Raw genomic sequence first — 14,998 nt, 5'->3', positions numbered from 1 at the left:
GCCTGTCTACGCAAAATGTACTGCGCTGTTCAAAGGGGTACTCAGGGCTTCCATGGTTTTACAGAGAGGGTTGCTCACTTCCGAGAAATGGCCATGCAGCATGTGCCTTCTGCGCTGTCAATGGAGGACCTGATCGGACCACTCTAATTCTGCTTGGGCTAGAGTGCTCTCTAGTATACCGGCACACACGTCTCTATTTACCTCGTACATGTATACCTACACCCCTGTTCACATAGGTACACACGAGTACAATGTGGTAGCACCAACAACCACAGAGGGAGGTTGAGAAGTGACGTTCAAAAAGCTGAAGCACACGACCGTCGACTTCGCGATATGAGTGCAGCTACGGATCTCGAGCACTGCCTCGCTTAATCGAACAGCTCCGCCGTGCCCCATCTATCGGCCCAGCTAAGGTTTTGGAGGCTCTATTGACACTTAGCGGGATTCTTTCTGACCAGGTGAGTAACGGTGGAGCTTCAATGCTACATGCCTGGTCACAAACCACTGCTTGCAACCGATGCTCTCAGCATGTTTTAAACATCGGATATAATGTTGGACACGTTCAGTTCACGCGTTAGGCCCTCATTGGCTCTGTGCGTCCCTCCCTGAGCGTTGTGAAAGTAGTGTGAAGTGCACAATCTGCGCGGCGGTGACTTTCTTGGTGTCCGCATCCTGCCTCCTTCGGGGAAAAAGTCCCGTGTAAACATGGCGGGGAATGCCCCATCACTACTGCAATCGTGTGGAAGCGGTCCCAGCACGCGCATATCCCTTTGCTAAAGTCTCACGCCCGTCTGATAATCCGACTGAGACTGCCACTACCTTCATTGACGTTTCAGGAAGAAAAGTGCAAGGCGCTACGATACGACGTTGTGGCTGCAGCTACACCGCTCCTCGATTTCAATACTGAGCACCCATTCGAGTGCATGTTTCTCGGAGCCCGTGCTCGGCGACAATCGGTTATGCGTGCTTCGCTAGAACGTACTCGGGAACCTGCTGCTACCAGCTCATTCGCTACTCGCGCATCAGGAAGCGTCCAAGAGTGCCAGCAGATCGATGCCTCGGTGGCTTCGCTGGACGCAGGCACACACGGAGAGGACACTGGGAATGCAAGTGACGGCGATGCATTCAATTGTGGAAATGGGGACATGGATGAAGCAAATGGTGACTTATATAACGATATTCGTTTCGGTGGAAGCTGCTCAATCGAAGGACATGGAAGTCCTCAGACGAGGATAGGCAATGGCAGCTGCGGCGCTGCGTGTCCGTACCAGTCTTCATCTTGCGATTTCATGATTCAGGCTGCGGCTGCAGACGTTATAGGCTGTGCGGCTCTGCTGCCAGCCGGACGAAGAGCAGCTAAGGAGTCCGGAGCGGCTGAGCGTCTTGGCGAGCGGTTGTTGGTGACTCAGTCAGGCGTGGTTCGGTATGCCGTTTTATTTACGTTCGTACCTCCTGAAACGGATGCGCAGCTGCCTGACTACCAAACGTGTTGCACGACATCAGCAAAGCCCTTCTACGCGCGCAGCGTCCTTGTTGTTTCAGCCGGGAGTAGCGAACACATGTGCGGCTTTTTCGTAGTGCTTCACCTTTGGTCTCTTCGTCCACACGAGCTGTTCCATTGTCAGCCTCGAGTCGCGCCACACAGCGGACGGTCTTCACAGGAAGTCCTCAGAGTCCATGAGCTTGTCCAGAAATAGGCCCAGATGAGGAGCGACGAATATGGTACGTGGATCTGTACGTGTGTCGCCGCCCCTGTGCAGACTAGCGGTTGCAGAGGCGCTCCGGAAGATGACGTCACACAGAGAAGGAACCGAACTTCTTCAGCAAGCAGGTAGCAGATCTAAGAAAGGCTTCGGCAACGCGAGAAATGTCACTTGCCTTCTAACCACGGCGAAGGTACTCCCAAAACGAAAAGCCACCGAACAGTGACGAGACACCGCTGGGCTCCACGCCAGTTCATTGGAGACGGGCAATCATTGTCAAGACAAAAGACGTGGTTCACAAGCCGCCGATGCGTCATCCCTCTTGGTCTTGTGTCCCCTCGTTTCCTGCCGCTTTCGGAGTGTGCAGTGTCGGTTTTTCAGTGTTGCTCCCCCTGACACCGAGAGAGCACTTCGTGGGTGTAGCAACAACTGAGTGTAGTTTCGACAATGTGTCACAAGAGTGCAACAGCAAACATGGCTTCCAGAAAAAAATAAACACAGGTCAGCCTTTACCGCGCAAATCCACTGGCACGTGTTTGCCACTGCATGTAAAGCAACTGGTGTGGTCCAGATCGTAAAAGAGCACATTGCGAAATGGGAGCATCTGTCACACAGGAAACTCTGCTCCGGTTCACAAGTGTTTCAGTGATAAGGTGCTTTCCGCACATTACTCCACCATCCTGATCTGTCGACAAATGTTAAGCAAAGTGACGTGTGCGAGTGGCTGACCCGTTTCACAGGGACGGTGTCGCGGTTGTGCGCGTTCGTCCAGATCAGACTGAACGAGGCTCCGGCCAACCACGTAGGTAACAATAACCTGTATAGCTCTGCTTGCAGTCTTCTCGCAGAGGCCTTAAGGCCAGACAGCCGCCCAGAACATGTTCAAGGTTTGCCCTACACTGCAACAAACGATTTACTCGCTCGAAGACTGCGTCGCCTCAGTTTCCCCTGCTAGCGCGCGTGTGAAGTGTCAGGCTGACCCGGGCTACCGATCGCGGTTGTCTTCATCTGTTGTGGCCACCAGACTGACGCAAAGTGCTTGGCTGCTATTCTAGAAGTCCTTTGCCGCCTCTCCCCGTAAGCGCTCTTCCGGGAGCGGCACCGCGTACAGGCGACAGTCGACCGAAGAGACAGGCACCCGGGCAATGATGCCGGCAAAACATTATGCGAATGCTGGGAGTCCAATCTATGCGAGCAATGCCGTAGCGAGTATTGTATCCTTGCTCACGTATCACGGGGCAACTGAAGCCGGAGCCCGGAGTGCGAACGATCTCGTAAAGTAGATTTTCTGGAAGCCGGCTTTTTCCTGCTGTCGAATGCGTAAGACGCAGCAGTCAACTAGCACGTTCCACGAAAGATAACCGCCATCAATGGCCCCTGTGCAGGAAGAAACGTGACGCCGGGAAAGGGGCGGACAAGGAGCTCCTGGTTCACTCTACCTCTGTGGGGATGTGTTGTTCGTGCGTAAGAGAACCTGCAGCCCTTGCAGCTATCCTGAAGTTTTCCATGGTCGACGGGTTGTGTCGTTTCTTTTCTATTTTACAAATCGGCTTCGCTGCATACACAGAAGTGGGGGAGAAATGTTTGCTCGATCTCCAAATCAGGTAAGGGGACTAACGCTTCCTCAAACTGGCAGGAGGAATGCGCTAACATTGAACTGTGGAGAAACGGTGCTCCTGCAGGTTCAAACGCTGATTTCTCGGTCAGCCAGCTCCCCGGGATAACCTGCTTTTGCCCGAACTCAGGCTCGCTTGCCACGCCAGCGGACGGGACGGACAAGGGCGCGTTTTAGCCTGCACGTGCGACTTTTGTCTTCTAATTTCCAGGGTGTCGAGACTGCTTTGCTTCCTTTGTGCAACCATGGACGGAAGAAAAACAGCTGCGACCTCTGGGGTAAATACTGGATACTTGACGACAGATAGGAAATCAGTTTTAGAAGTGCTGGTTTTGTCGCCTTGCGCGAAGTTCTCTTATTTACAGCCACAGAGAACACACGGCGCAGCAAGCACATGGTGGGGTTCAGCGAAAACAGATACACATGAACTATAAGCGTATCGAAACGCACTTCCAGCTCGCTCGCGCATTCCCGGTGATTCCTGGATGCAAGTCAACGCATCTATGAGCCACTGAACTGCTAAAGAACAAAGTGTATCAGAGGGGTATCTATTTGGTGATAACCTGAGGATGTGTGTCATCGCATTTGCAGATCGTCGATGCGGCTCTGCGTACTCTAACGCGGACACAGGCAGAATTGAAAATCCTGCTATTCGAGCTGCTCAACTTCATCGCACTTTGCCCTGAAGGGAAGAAGGCTCTCTTGGACAGCCCAATATTTGTGGAGGCAAGCTATTTTGTCTCTTCTGGTGTAGCCGAACTTGAAGCTCCGCTTCACTTGGAAACGAGCTGTACACCAAACTTCTGCATAACTTGTGACAAGACGTTGCTTCCAACGAGGGATGCTATGGTTGGAAACTTCCAACATCGAATCGGAAGAGAGGCTCTGCTACAATTTTGCACGTGTGTATTACATATACTATTACTTAGAGAGCGGCACTGCAACAGAGCCCGCAGCCACGGGAAACGCTGGCCTGTCTATATTCAGGTCCTACCGGATCTCCTCATCGGCAGACCACTTGATGAACGATACGGCCTGTTACTATACAAGCTGCTTAGAGTCTGCAGCGAATGCTTCCTTCTGAAGAGGAAGGTCGTTCAACAGTTGAGGCAACATCCGGAGCTTTTACACCGGGTGAGCCGACGGCCGGTCTGGTCATGCTGACTACCGAACATACGCAGAAGTGAACACGGCCCCGGTAATGCTTGTTGTTGCATGATTGGGCGGCAGCCGTGAGTATTTACTGTTTGTCACCATTGTCTACCAGCCCGAAAGCTACTCAATATAGAACGACGTGTCTGTCATCTTGTGTAAGACTTCACAAGGTTTGGAGGTCCGTGTAGTGCTCGACTCCTGACGACAGCAGCATCTGGGAGTATCAAAGTAGAGTTAGACCCACTACGCACCAGCGAAGCCCTTTCTGGGGTAACGGCAGCAAATGCGTCTCGCCACTGCGTGCTGCAGCTGTACGGTTCCTCCGCTATCAGAGAGATCGCATCGATATTGCGCGCCGAGTTAACGCAGGAGCAGGACGAACATCGACAGCGAGAAAGAGCTAGTGAAGCTGGACATATTCAGCATCTCCTTTGCCTTGAATATGGACAACGAAAGCTGGGAGGCAGCAATAGTGGCTGTGTAGGAACGGAAATGAATGCTGATGAGAGTGGTATCACGTCAGGACTGGCCCTCGGAAGCTGTGAGGTCTTTGATTTCGGCCATGGAGTGCCCGCATCCTGGTTCACGAATAACGAGGATAAGATAATGGTAACCTCAGTGAAGTCCCGCACAGCAATCGAAACGACTCCTGTATCTGTGGAACAGAACAGTTTCCCCTCAGTGGAAAATACCCCAAAAGAGGGGTCTCCCGCAGAAAGGGCTGCGATAAGTGAGACAGAACAGGGAAGCGACACTTCCGGCCGCGGGGCGGCACATCGACAAGAAACGCATCAAGCCGAAGATGAGCGATTCTTGGATTTGCTCCAGCAGTTGAATGAGAAGAATGCATTTAATTACGGAGGGGAAAAGTCTGGAAATTGCTGCTGCCGCGCCTGCTTGCTCACGGATGCGCGCAGAGAGGAGTTGCTAACGGTGCGTAGAAAAGACTGGTTGTGCTGCTAAGCCCGTCCCGATATGCTAATCCATCCGAGAGGTACTTCTACGTCGAGCACTGCCTTCCTACAGCAGCCTGTTGTTGTCCCTACGTGGTGGTCTTCAGTCAAAGACATTCCTGTCGAAGCCTCTAAATAGACTGGCGCTTGCAGAGAGTATTGATGAATAGCATTGATGAATCGCATAAACAAACGACCAGAGTGGTTGCGTTTCGAAAACAGCATCTGTGGAATGTTAACCTTTACAAATGTGGGGGGATAAAAAGCGTTGGGCTGGCGCGAAGAAGAGACTATTCAGACTATTCCAAGCAACGATTATGATATTGCGAAAGGAGTTACGGGGTGGGACAAAAATATACATTGTTCCGTCTGTCTGCAGAGTGCTGCAGCTCCTATACTAGGATTGAATTCATATGGGGCCTTTGCTCAATTCCTTAATCTGTCGCACAGTCTCTAAAATCGGATGTCCGATACATGTCCTGTTCCGTGAGTAGGTGCGAGGTGCTTCCAATGCTTTGGCTCCACTTCGTTCCGTTCTAATCTGAGACAAGTGACGACGTTCAGTTATTCAACAACGCTTCCAAGCACATTGACATCGAGGGCGGACGCTGCGGCTGCTGTTGATTTCTTGTTTTTCGCTGTCATGCGTTGCTGAGGTCTTATGCGTGCAGATTATGTATTGCCTCAGAGACCTTCTGAAGAAGGAGTCAACAGGAATCGAAAACGTTAGAGAAGTGAGATAAGCAACGGTACTTGCGTGTTCCCTTGATGGCCACTGATGCTCCGAAAAGGTTATCAGCACGGTGTCCGATACACTACCTGTGCCTCGTTCGCAGACGCCACTTTGGGGCTGGTCAGCTCCTGCAGTCTGGACTGCGACAGCGCGGTACTGCACCATCTCTGTGGCTTGTCGTATCTTTTAACGGGAAAAAAGACCATTCAGCATCATAGATCTTGTTCTGCGTTTGCTGCTTCCGCCAACCTTTTACAGAGGACACCAGCGCAATGGGCATGGCGACACGTGCCGCTAACAATCGGTAAAGAACATGGCTCATCGCGTGAACGCGCCGCCCCACTACGGCCTAGACGACAGCTTGAAATGGCACCTTCCATTGCAGCACAGCAACAGTAACATGCCGTCATTCCCATGAGCAGTCACGCAGCTTTGTGCAGCGCGTGGTTCACTGCGAAGTTCCACCATCGTGGTGTATATCTGTTTTAATTATCTATCTTCCTGTTTTGGTTGCCTCTGTGGGCAGAGACACTTGTCGGCGTCGCCCTTCAGTTCCCTGGAAGTCTGCTCGCTTGCACCGCCCTGGAATGCGTGGCAATTTTCTATCAAGACTCAGAGGTGAGAGACGTTTTCAGCCGTGTCGGCCGAGCACTCTTTGAGTGAGCCGTCGCTCTTTTTTCCCCACCGAACACTGGATACATATGCTCATGAAGGAGGTGTCCGGACGGGCTGCTCGCCATTAGAGGGGGGCTGTTTTTTCGTCCGCAGCATTGAGCCATTCGACACTGAATATGTTGATTCACCTCCCAAAAATGACATACTACTTCCGTGCAACAGCGGAATTTGGAGCTTCTTTCTCTACACATGCACTCAGATAAAAGAGTCGCTTGAAGGCATCCTCCACCGAGCCGGCGCCCGAGGAATCCTGGGAAGTCTAACCCAGCCTGCGGCTGCGGTTGACGTCCTCAAGCTGGGTCCATAGCTGGTTGGCATCTGATGCGAGACACGCCACCCGGAAGTAACAACTATGCTTTAGCTGGTTGCGTGTTGTGGCTGCCAGACACCCCTGCGGCTTCGGTCAACTCTCTCAGCGCGAATGAAATGCGTTCTTAATCTGCCTGCTGAATCGTCTAACCGGCAAACGGCGGTGCACAAGCACTGTCCTGTCTCTACTTTTGCCGCTGTCTTTTTGGCGGGGGTGGGTTATCCGCATCCGAACAGTGTTCTGCGCGACGAGAAAGTGACTGTTTCCACCAGTGCTTTTTAATAACGCAGAATTGTGTACTACGTTGCAACACAAAACATTGTTGTGGGAATGGAGTACGGCATTATCGCATAGGCTTTGTATTTACAACGTAAGCAAGATAGTCAGGCAAACTGCACATACAAGACTTATAGCCTTACGGGGAAAAATTCAGAAATGTTTGACGGCGGTGGCTAAGGCCGATCTTTTCGCTCAGACTGTGTGTTACGCGCAGTCTTGGTTCGGGTGGACTTGGCCTTCAGCAAGCCGATATATCTGATGAAGGCAGATACATTAACCAAAAAAGAATATCATGAAGAGCTCCATCAAGGCTATTTTGCAGTCATTTCTTGAAACATTGACAACAGGTTCCATTCACTTAGTGACATCCGGCAATGTGCTCGTTGGTTGGAACGTAGGCTCATGTGTGTATCTTCGCTGGTTCGTCTGCATTCGCTGCACCTGGCCCTTCGTGCCTCCTTGAAGTATTTCTTTCTTACCTTCCGAGAGTAATTAAAGTCGCGGTTGGATTAAGACGCGTCATTTGATTGAGTACGGAAGCGTCTGCTATGGACAGATTTTTAACGCCCTTCACCCGAAATTCATGGTTGACCACGTCTCCCACAGCTGCTGTGCCGGCAAAGTGCCAGATGCTTGTCATGTACGTGACCGCGAAGGCCGCCAGTGACTCCGGATCGTCAGTTCCTGAGAAATAGTAGAAACCACGAGAACGGAAATAAAGTGGTACACCACTTCGTACAGCACTCACCGCTGCTTCAAAATGGAGACGAACAAGTGACATTTCTGCGTATTCCTCGCATTGAGGACCTGTTCGTTTGCTACGGATACATGGTATCAGCAGTGGTGCTAGAGCGCAGTACTGTGCAGCTCCGCACTCGTTTTGAAAAGCATTGCTATCTGTATGCGCCTGCGACGTTCCGGCCTAATATGAATCTATTTTTGGTCAGATCCTCACGCGGCAAGATGGGGGGATAAGTAGCTGCCCACTGAGCCGACCCCGACGGCAGCCTCTCTTTGAAAAACTGCTGCACCCCGGCTTCGGCGAGACTCGCCTCCCAAGCCGTAAAATTATCAGAGCGTTCCTGTTGGACTGTAGACGCTCCGGGTGATGAAGAGCACGCAGAGAAGCCGTATCGCTTGGTAAAGATGTCGTGTGTGCTACATGTTGTGGTGTAAAGGTCACTATGAATCGGCCCGAATTTGCAGGCAGGCTCTACATGATCGGCGCATACGCCAGACTGTGCCGCTGACTGATCCCTCCGCAATGTATCTTTTTCTGGTATTGGTGGCTTGGTCGTTTCTGGCGACGCCTGTTCTTGTCGCCGGCGTTGTTGAGCGCTCCCAGTTTCAAATAACTGCTTGAGCTTCTCTCTCTCTTTAAAAACCTGACCCAGTGCCTCTTCAAACCTTTCTACCGGCCGTGCGGCTCTATCTTGCGCCCCTGCTCCCTCGGGCCTCCCGGGATTCTCCGCAGCAGCGCGAAATATCGGCCGTTCGTTCACATTTTTGAGCTCTCCAGTTGGTTCGGTTAGCTTCTGTATCAGTCTGAGAAAGGATAACTCGTCTTCCGAGGTCGAAGGCATCTGGGGACGACCCTGCTCATGACGATACGGCTGAAAATCCGCGGCATGCCGTCGAACCTGACACACAGAACAAACGATCCGCAACATGAAAAGCAAAAAGTGGCAACCTGACAAAAATCCCTCCACTTACTATCAGAATCACGCTTCCATCTGCCCATGAAAAAGTTAATGCCAGTGGCTTACCGAAAGAAGTTGCTTTTCGTACTGTGGCAGATCGTCTGCCTGAGCGAATTCCAAGAAGAGCTGGACGACAGTGTGAAGCATCAGCACTGGGCAAGAACCAGGCTGTAGAGGCTCGACGATGTTATTGAATCGGCCACCGTTGATTTGCTGAGGATGAAAACAGTACATTTCAGACAGTTTGGAAAATGTAGATCCGAGTCTTCAGGAACCATGGCCCGCCACAGTGTGACGCCGCGGGCCAACTCGATAGGGAATACTGGAGACAGCAGATTAGTGGTCCCATTCCCTGCATCGGCTCGTAGCGGAATTTACCTGAATGAGAGACTGAACGCCCCTTGTGGCATCGAACAAGTCCTGCTCGTTTTTGAGGTAGTTAGCCTCAACTTCAATTCTTCCGTCTTTGTGTTGACGAATGTATCCTCGTGACTTGGGCTCGGTCGTAAAGTAGAACAGAGAAATACTCCGGCTGCCGCACGTACGCACAAACCACGAGTTGCATCGTGAACGCCGTCCGTAACGAGATTAGGTGACTCTAAGAACGGAAAAATGCATTCCATGAACCGGCATGGATGCTGTGGTAATCTTACTCCAAACAGTCAAGGAGCCCTTCGACAAGCATGCAAGCAGGCGGGTATTGCAGTGTGCCCTGGAACTGCACCTTTCCTTCGCAGAATCGAACGAATTTGAAGACAGCGTGGGCTGCAGGATGGTCCCTCCATGAAGGTGGCAGCAGCAGATGAGATGCCCAGAGGAGACCGTGGATGACGTTCGGACCCGACAGCTCTTCCGTTGTCAGCAGCGAACATTTGAGAGTCCGTTCGCTGATGCTGCAAAGACGACAAGAGACCTTGCGTGGGCATGAGCAGGTTGGTGTGAGTAAATGTGCTTTGGCTAGAAATTGGTCTGCTTCAATATGCTACAAGTCGAATAGGCGGCCTGACCGTTTCACATCGCCTGGGGCAGGTGACTCTCGAGTGCTTTCTGCAAGCTTCCTACATGTGAAGTACTGTTCCATCTCACAGCAACACAGCGGCAAAAACAAAACACCAGGGCAACAACTTCGTATGTAGTCTTTTTTTGTCGCCGGCAGTAGATCATTTCTTACCCAACTCCGTCGCACTGCGGTCCGTGGTGTCTTGCGCCAAGAACTTGGCAAACTCTCGGAACTCGGTCTGTCTTTCTTTTCTTGTCCTTTAGGAACATCTGGATAGGAATAAGTACCCTGTCAGAAAGATTGCGTCCCAGCTGCTCCATCACCGCGACCTCCGGAACTCCTATTTCCCGAAGTTGTTCTCGTGGTCCGACACCCGAACGGAAAAGAATGAGTGGGGTGTGGACTGCTCCAGCAGACAAAATGACCTCACCGTGCCCACGGATGCACGCCATTTCCGACGGTGGCTCACTGGGCCAGGCCCATTCAATCAGCTGGCGAACGTAGGACAGCAAATAATCTAATATCCCTGTATTGTACGGCACAACCACACAACAAACGAAGCGATGAGATTCCACATGCCGGGTACCACGGCCCTGAGAGACGTACGGAATAGTACGCTAACAAAGTACTACTCTTGACGGGTTGTATTGACTTAGCATATCCGCTCCCTTCTTACGAGATTCCAGACACTCCCTACTCGGTTTAGCTAAATAGAGGCTACCAGTTTTCGTCCTGTTCGCCAAGCGTTTCAGGCCACAATATCTCTCGCCGACGGCTGATTACCTCCAGTTTCCTCGGGCTTTCTCGGCGGGGGTGCATCAAGGCCTATCGGAGCCATGTCTTCCGCCGAGGCGGGCCGGTAAGTCACACAAACAGCCCGTGGCCGGACGGCGTTTGTACTAGCGAAGAGAACTCTCTGATCACAGTAAACAGAGACATGGTGCAGCATGTTCCACCAGTTTTTTTTTCAATCTCAGCAGATCAAGAAATTATTACACAGTTTGCCTCGCTTGCGACTACGTAAGCACGCGATCGACCAAGCACCGACGTTCTGTCACGGTTTGTGGTGTCGCGAGATCATCACAGCAGACGTCACTGTCCGGGTAATACTCACCTCCACAAACTGCTCCGTCTTCACCAGAAGACGCACCGGGTGAGCAAACTCTCCGGGAGCGTCGTACAAGAAGACATCAGCAGCGTTCCTGAAGAACTTGTTGTCCTTGTCAAACACGGTTACACCTCCCCACACGTGACCAGGCAACAGCTCAGCATGACAACCAAGACCTGATCGAGCGCAAGCAAATTTCTTCGCCCGCTCATCCGACTGAAAAAGCGGTTTATACCCCTCATCTTGCAGACTCAGCGCCACCCTGGACCCGTAGTCTGTATCTTGAGGCATAGGCTTGAATGCCTTACTGATCCACTGGTGAGCCTGAATGCAGCCAATTCCACACTCAGTGCACAATTTTGTTTCCTCAGAAAGCTAACCAACCTTAGTTGAACAGCCGCGACGTTACTGATATATAGCGTAGCCGCACGGTAAACACCACGGAGTAACCACTTCAAAAGTGATGCTTGACAGAACCGCTTAACTTGCAGTAGTGAACCAACGAGCTTCACGTACGCCAAAATGATTTGTTTCCCAGGCTACCCGCCGCATCGAAAAGCTCACCTCGTTCAGCAAGTCTATGTCGAGCCGCCAGCCGTGCTTTTCGTTCAGGTACTCAAAGAATTCCCTGTTTTCCATCGCCACTATCCCCATGTTGATGCTGGTCCCGCCACCCATCACTCCTGCAGTCTGGCTCCGGACTCCCTGATTTGTCTGAATTAGCTGAGCAACATCCTCATCAGCCACCGCTTTACCAGCACCAAAAATATCGACGGCATGGGGTGTCTTTTCGCTTGTCCTCTCCTTTCCTCTTTCCAGGACAAGCACTCGTTTGCCTAAAAAATAAAACATAAAGTGTCAATGAAGTGGTTCTAATCGCATCAATGCCACGTTGTGCTCACAGTGGCTTGTTGGGATGATCATCGGAGGCGCATACAATGCTTAGCCACTGGATGTGATTTTTTTAACTTACCGGCGTCTGCCAGTGTCCTTGCCAAAGGGCAACCGACGGCTCCACATCCAACCACGATAAAATCAAAAAGTCTATCTTCATCTACAGACACACACGAGTCTGCCACCATGAGCTGTCCTATTCCGCATGTGGGGACCGGATCTGTGGCGCTCTCTCTCCTCGCATTTGCCGCCCTTTCTGAGCCGTGTTGGTGTGGATCATGTTGTCTTTGTTGCGGTTCTGCCGTGTCTTCGTCCGCAGGCAGTTTTACCCTTTCCCTCACATTTCCCATAGCCGTCCCTTGTGTGGATCGGCTTCCTATTTCTTGCTTCAATGTTCCCAGTTCAGGCATTGAGGTGATGGGATCTGTTTGCTTGGTGAGGTGTTCGGCAGGTAGCGGTACTTCCTCCTGGAGAGGAAAGCCCGTCGAGTTCCGGCTGTGGCCACCAACCAGTACAGTCAGAGGTGACACAGCACCAGGCTTCTGACGAAGCATCACGTCGTCGACAACAGAAGCAGCGTCCACAGTATTCTCTATGCCACCCATGTGCAGTGTTTCAGCGCGTTGTTCGGCAACAAAGGGAGGACCTGCCATAACGAACACGCATTGTGGCGGCTGGGTACAGACCTGCAAGAGCAGAACCGCCAGAAGAGTTGAAGGCAGAACAAAAATGACACCACCTCTCCTATTCCCACGGAACGTGCCGCAGAGAGATGCAGCTACATTCAAGCCGAACTGACTAAAAAAAGGAAGTGTCATTGTCTGAAAAAAACGTTGAACGAAAGGACTATGAACGAAAACACTGGAACAGAAGAGAAAATTTTGTCGAGACAAAGATGTGTGGGGTTTCTAAGATCATTACATTGTGCCGAGATGGATTCCGTCTTCAGTTGCTTAGACACGGCTCGCCGTGCACCGGAGAAAAAGGACATCATCCCAACGTGCATCCGTTTCGATATCTGCCCGATAGCCAGCGCCAGTCAAATCGTGGCGGCACTCTTCACCAACGCAACGGGACGGTGTCTTGCAACGGTGGGCTGTCTTCAAAGAAAAACCAGGATGTGGCTAAAGCCTCCGTGATGATCCGCAGTTCTCTGTCTATTAACTTCTTCAATGTGTCAATCAGCAAGCATCCGTACTATGTTCGCCATGCCCCACCAACGGCAGAAGCCCGCTGTATAATTTGTCATCTCTAATTACACTGGACCGGCGAGCAGGGTAGACATTTTGCGGCACATTCGGTCGTTCACGTCGATCATAGCTAGTGACCTTTGCAAATTTACCACAATGACTATACACGGTTATTCCCACCTTTTTGAATTTTGCGAACGAGTTTCCTCTCACAAACGGTACACGTTAATATCGGTTTAAGTTTTCCCCCGGGTTGTAGATACCGCAAATCAGTTGCTCCGGGTATACGCGGTTCCGCACATGTAAACAACGGAGCATTCCAAAGGAAAACACCTCTCACATTACCCACCTCTTCGTCAAAAACTTACACGCCTGCTAAAAATGGAATGCGTGTTTGTAGACACCGATGGATCGACACTCGTGGTCGAGTTCGGCTGCATTAACTAATGCCGCTCCACTGTCTGAATCTGAGTACCTTTGCAGGTCGCTTCAGAGTTCCTGGGTAGTCTGAAATGGCCCAATCCATTTTAAAATAGATTCGCAAGTAGTTGTCAAGCTTGGGTAGCTTCATTCGTCGAGAGGGCGAAAATCAATATCCGTGCCATCGCGCGTTTATGCTGAAATGTCAACAACACTTCTCGGACATCCGTTGTTGTGGCTTAGCAAATAATGCGCGATACACGCCAATGGACACCGGTTGATTCCTCAGTGCTCATGTTTGGCGATTGAGAATCAAGCTACACCTATTATGGCCAACTTCACTGAACACTTCACTTCAGTGGAGCTAGTGGAGCTGCGGCAGCCTCTGGTGTGTCAGAGTCGGGGTGTCTCTCCGGGATGCACTGCTCATTCGCAGGTATGCCAGTGTAAAAAAACTGTAGTTTCAGCGCCTTTGGCTCGTCTGGAGCGACACCGTAAAGTCTGCGCCTCAGGTGTTCCATCCGCATGCTGTTCGGGTTTCCATCATGCTGTTCGATGGGTCTCCATCGTGCTGTTCTGGATGGATTCAGAAGCACTGTTACACTGCCGTTAGATATTTGCTATGGCGGATAACGTTTACAGCACCTGGCGATCTTTGGACCACTGGAGGAAGCGGTTGTAGCCTGCTTCTGTCGCAGTGTCCGAAAAAAGTCGGATTGTGCTGATCCGATTCAGCGTCCCACCTAGTTATACGTACCCTGAAGGTCTAAGGTGAAGACTGGTCGATGTATCCAGCAGAGCACGTCTCGTCAAGTATCAGCAAAACGACCACTGCCTGTCCTTCACAGCATGTGGCGTGTTGCCACCGTTGCTGCCGCTCGAGTGAAAGTGTGTACTCGGTTCACCCCTCTCGTCTGCATTGCCGCTTGCCATTTTGAAAAAAGCAGTTTTCACGCTTCCTTTAGCTGAACCTGCCTCGATCCGGGTTTTGTCGAATCACTCACCAGACCGACAAAAAAAGTCGGTTCTCTGTGACTGGCTGTCACCCGGACCTCTAGCATGCACGTGTGCATGCAGAGCATAGACATAACCACTTGAATGGCACAGCGGAAGGTGGAGGACGATGAATTGCACAAGCAGAAGCCTCTGCATTCATGGGTCCCTTGCAGTTGGCAGAAAGCCATCAATATTGCGTTTAAGTAGCCCCTCCAGTGAGCTAGGGTGGATAACCACGCAGCAGGGTTTCAACAGGGTGCGTTCCTG

At 51.4% G+C, this 14,998-nt stretch overlaps 2 protein-coding genes across 2 annotated transcripts; one reads left to right on the top strand and one right to left on the bottom strand.

The window, feature by feature from the left end:
- Positions 1–4,965: 4,965 nt before the first annotated feature.
- On the top strand, positions 4,966–5,436 carry NCLIV_018370 (conserved hypothetical protein; the record flags this gene model as incomplete). Its single annotated transcript, XM_003882030.1, has 1 exon — positions 4,966–5,436. The coding sequence occupies one exon, from the start codon at positions 4,966–4,968 to the stop codon at positions 5,434–5,436; it is 471 nt and encodes a 156-aa protein (XP_003882079.1).
- A 2,160-nt stretch (positions 5,437–7,596) lies between these two features.
- On the bottom strand, positions 7,597–13,886 carry NCLIV_018360 (glucose-methanol-choline domain-containing protein; the record flags this gene model as incomplete). Its single annotated transcript, XM_003882029.1, has 12 exons — positions 7,597–7,678; positions 7,903–8,107; positions 8,379–9,063; positions 9,190–9,336; positions 9,502–9,655; positions 9,777–10,016; positions 10,295–10,649; positions 10,907–11,039; positions 11,238–11,555; positions 11,796–11,954; positions 12,455–12,811; positions 13,791–13,886. 12 exons carry the CDS (start codon positions 13,884–13,886, stop codon positions 7,597–7,599), a joined length of 2,931 nt encoding a protein of 976 aa, XP_003882078.1.
- Between the last annotated feature and the right edge of the window lie 1,112 nt (positions 13,887–14,998).

The sequence above is a fragment of the Neospora caninum genome, chromosome VI, assembly GCF_000208865.1.
Source record: "Neospora caninum Liverpool complete genome, chromosome VI".
NCBI lineage: Eukaryota > Apicomplexa > Conoidasida > Eucoccidiorida > Sarcocystidae > Neospora > Neospora caninum.
Note: the sequence above shows the minus strand (reverse complement) of the source record. Positions and strands in the feature narration are given on the sequence as shown.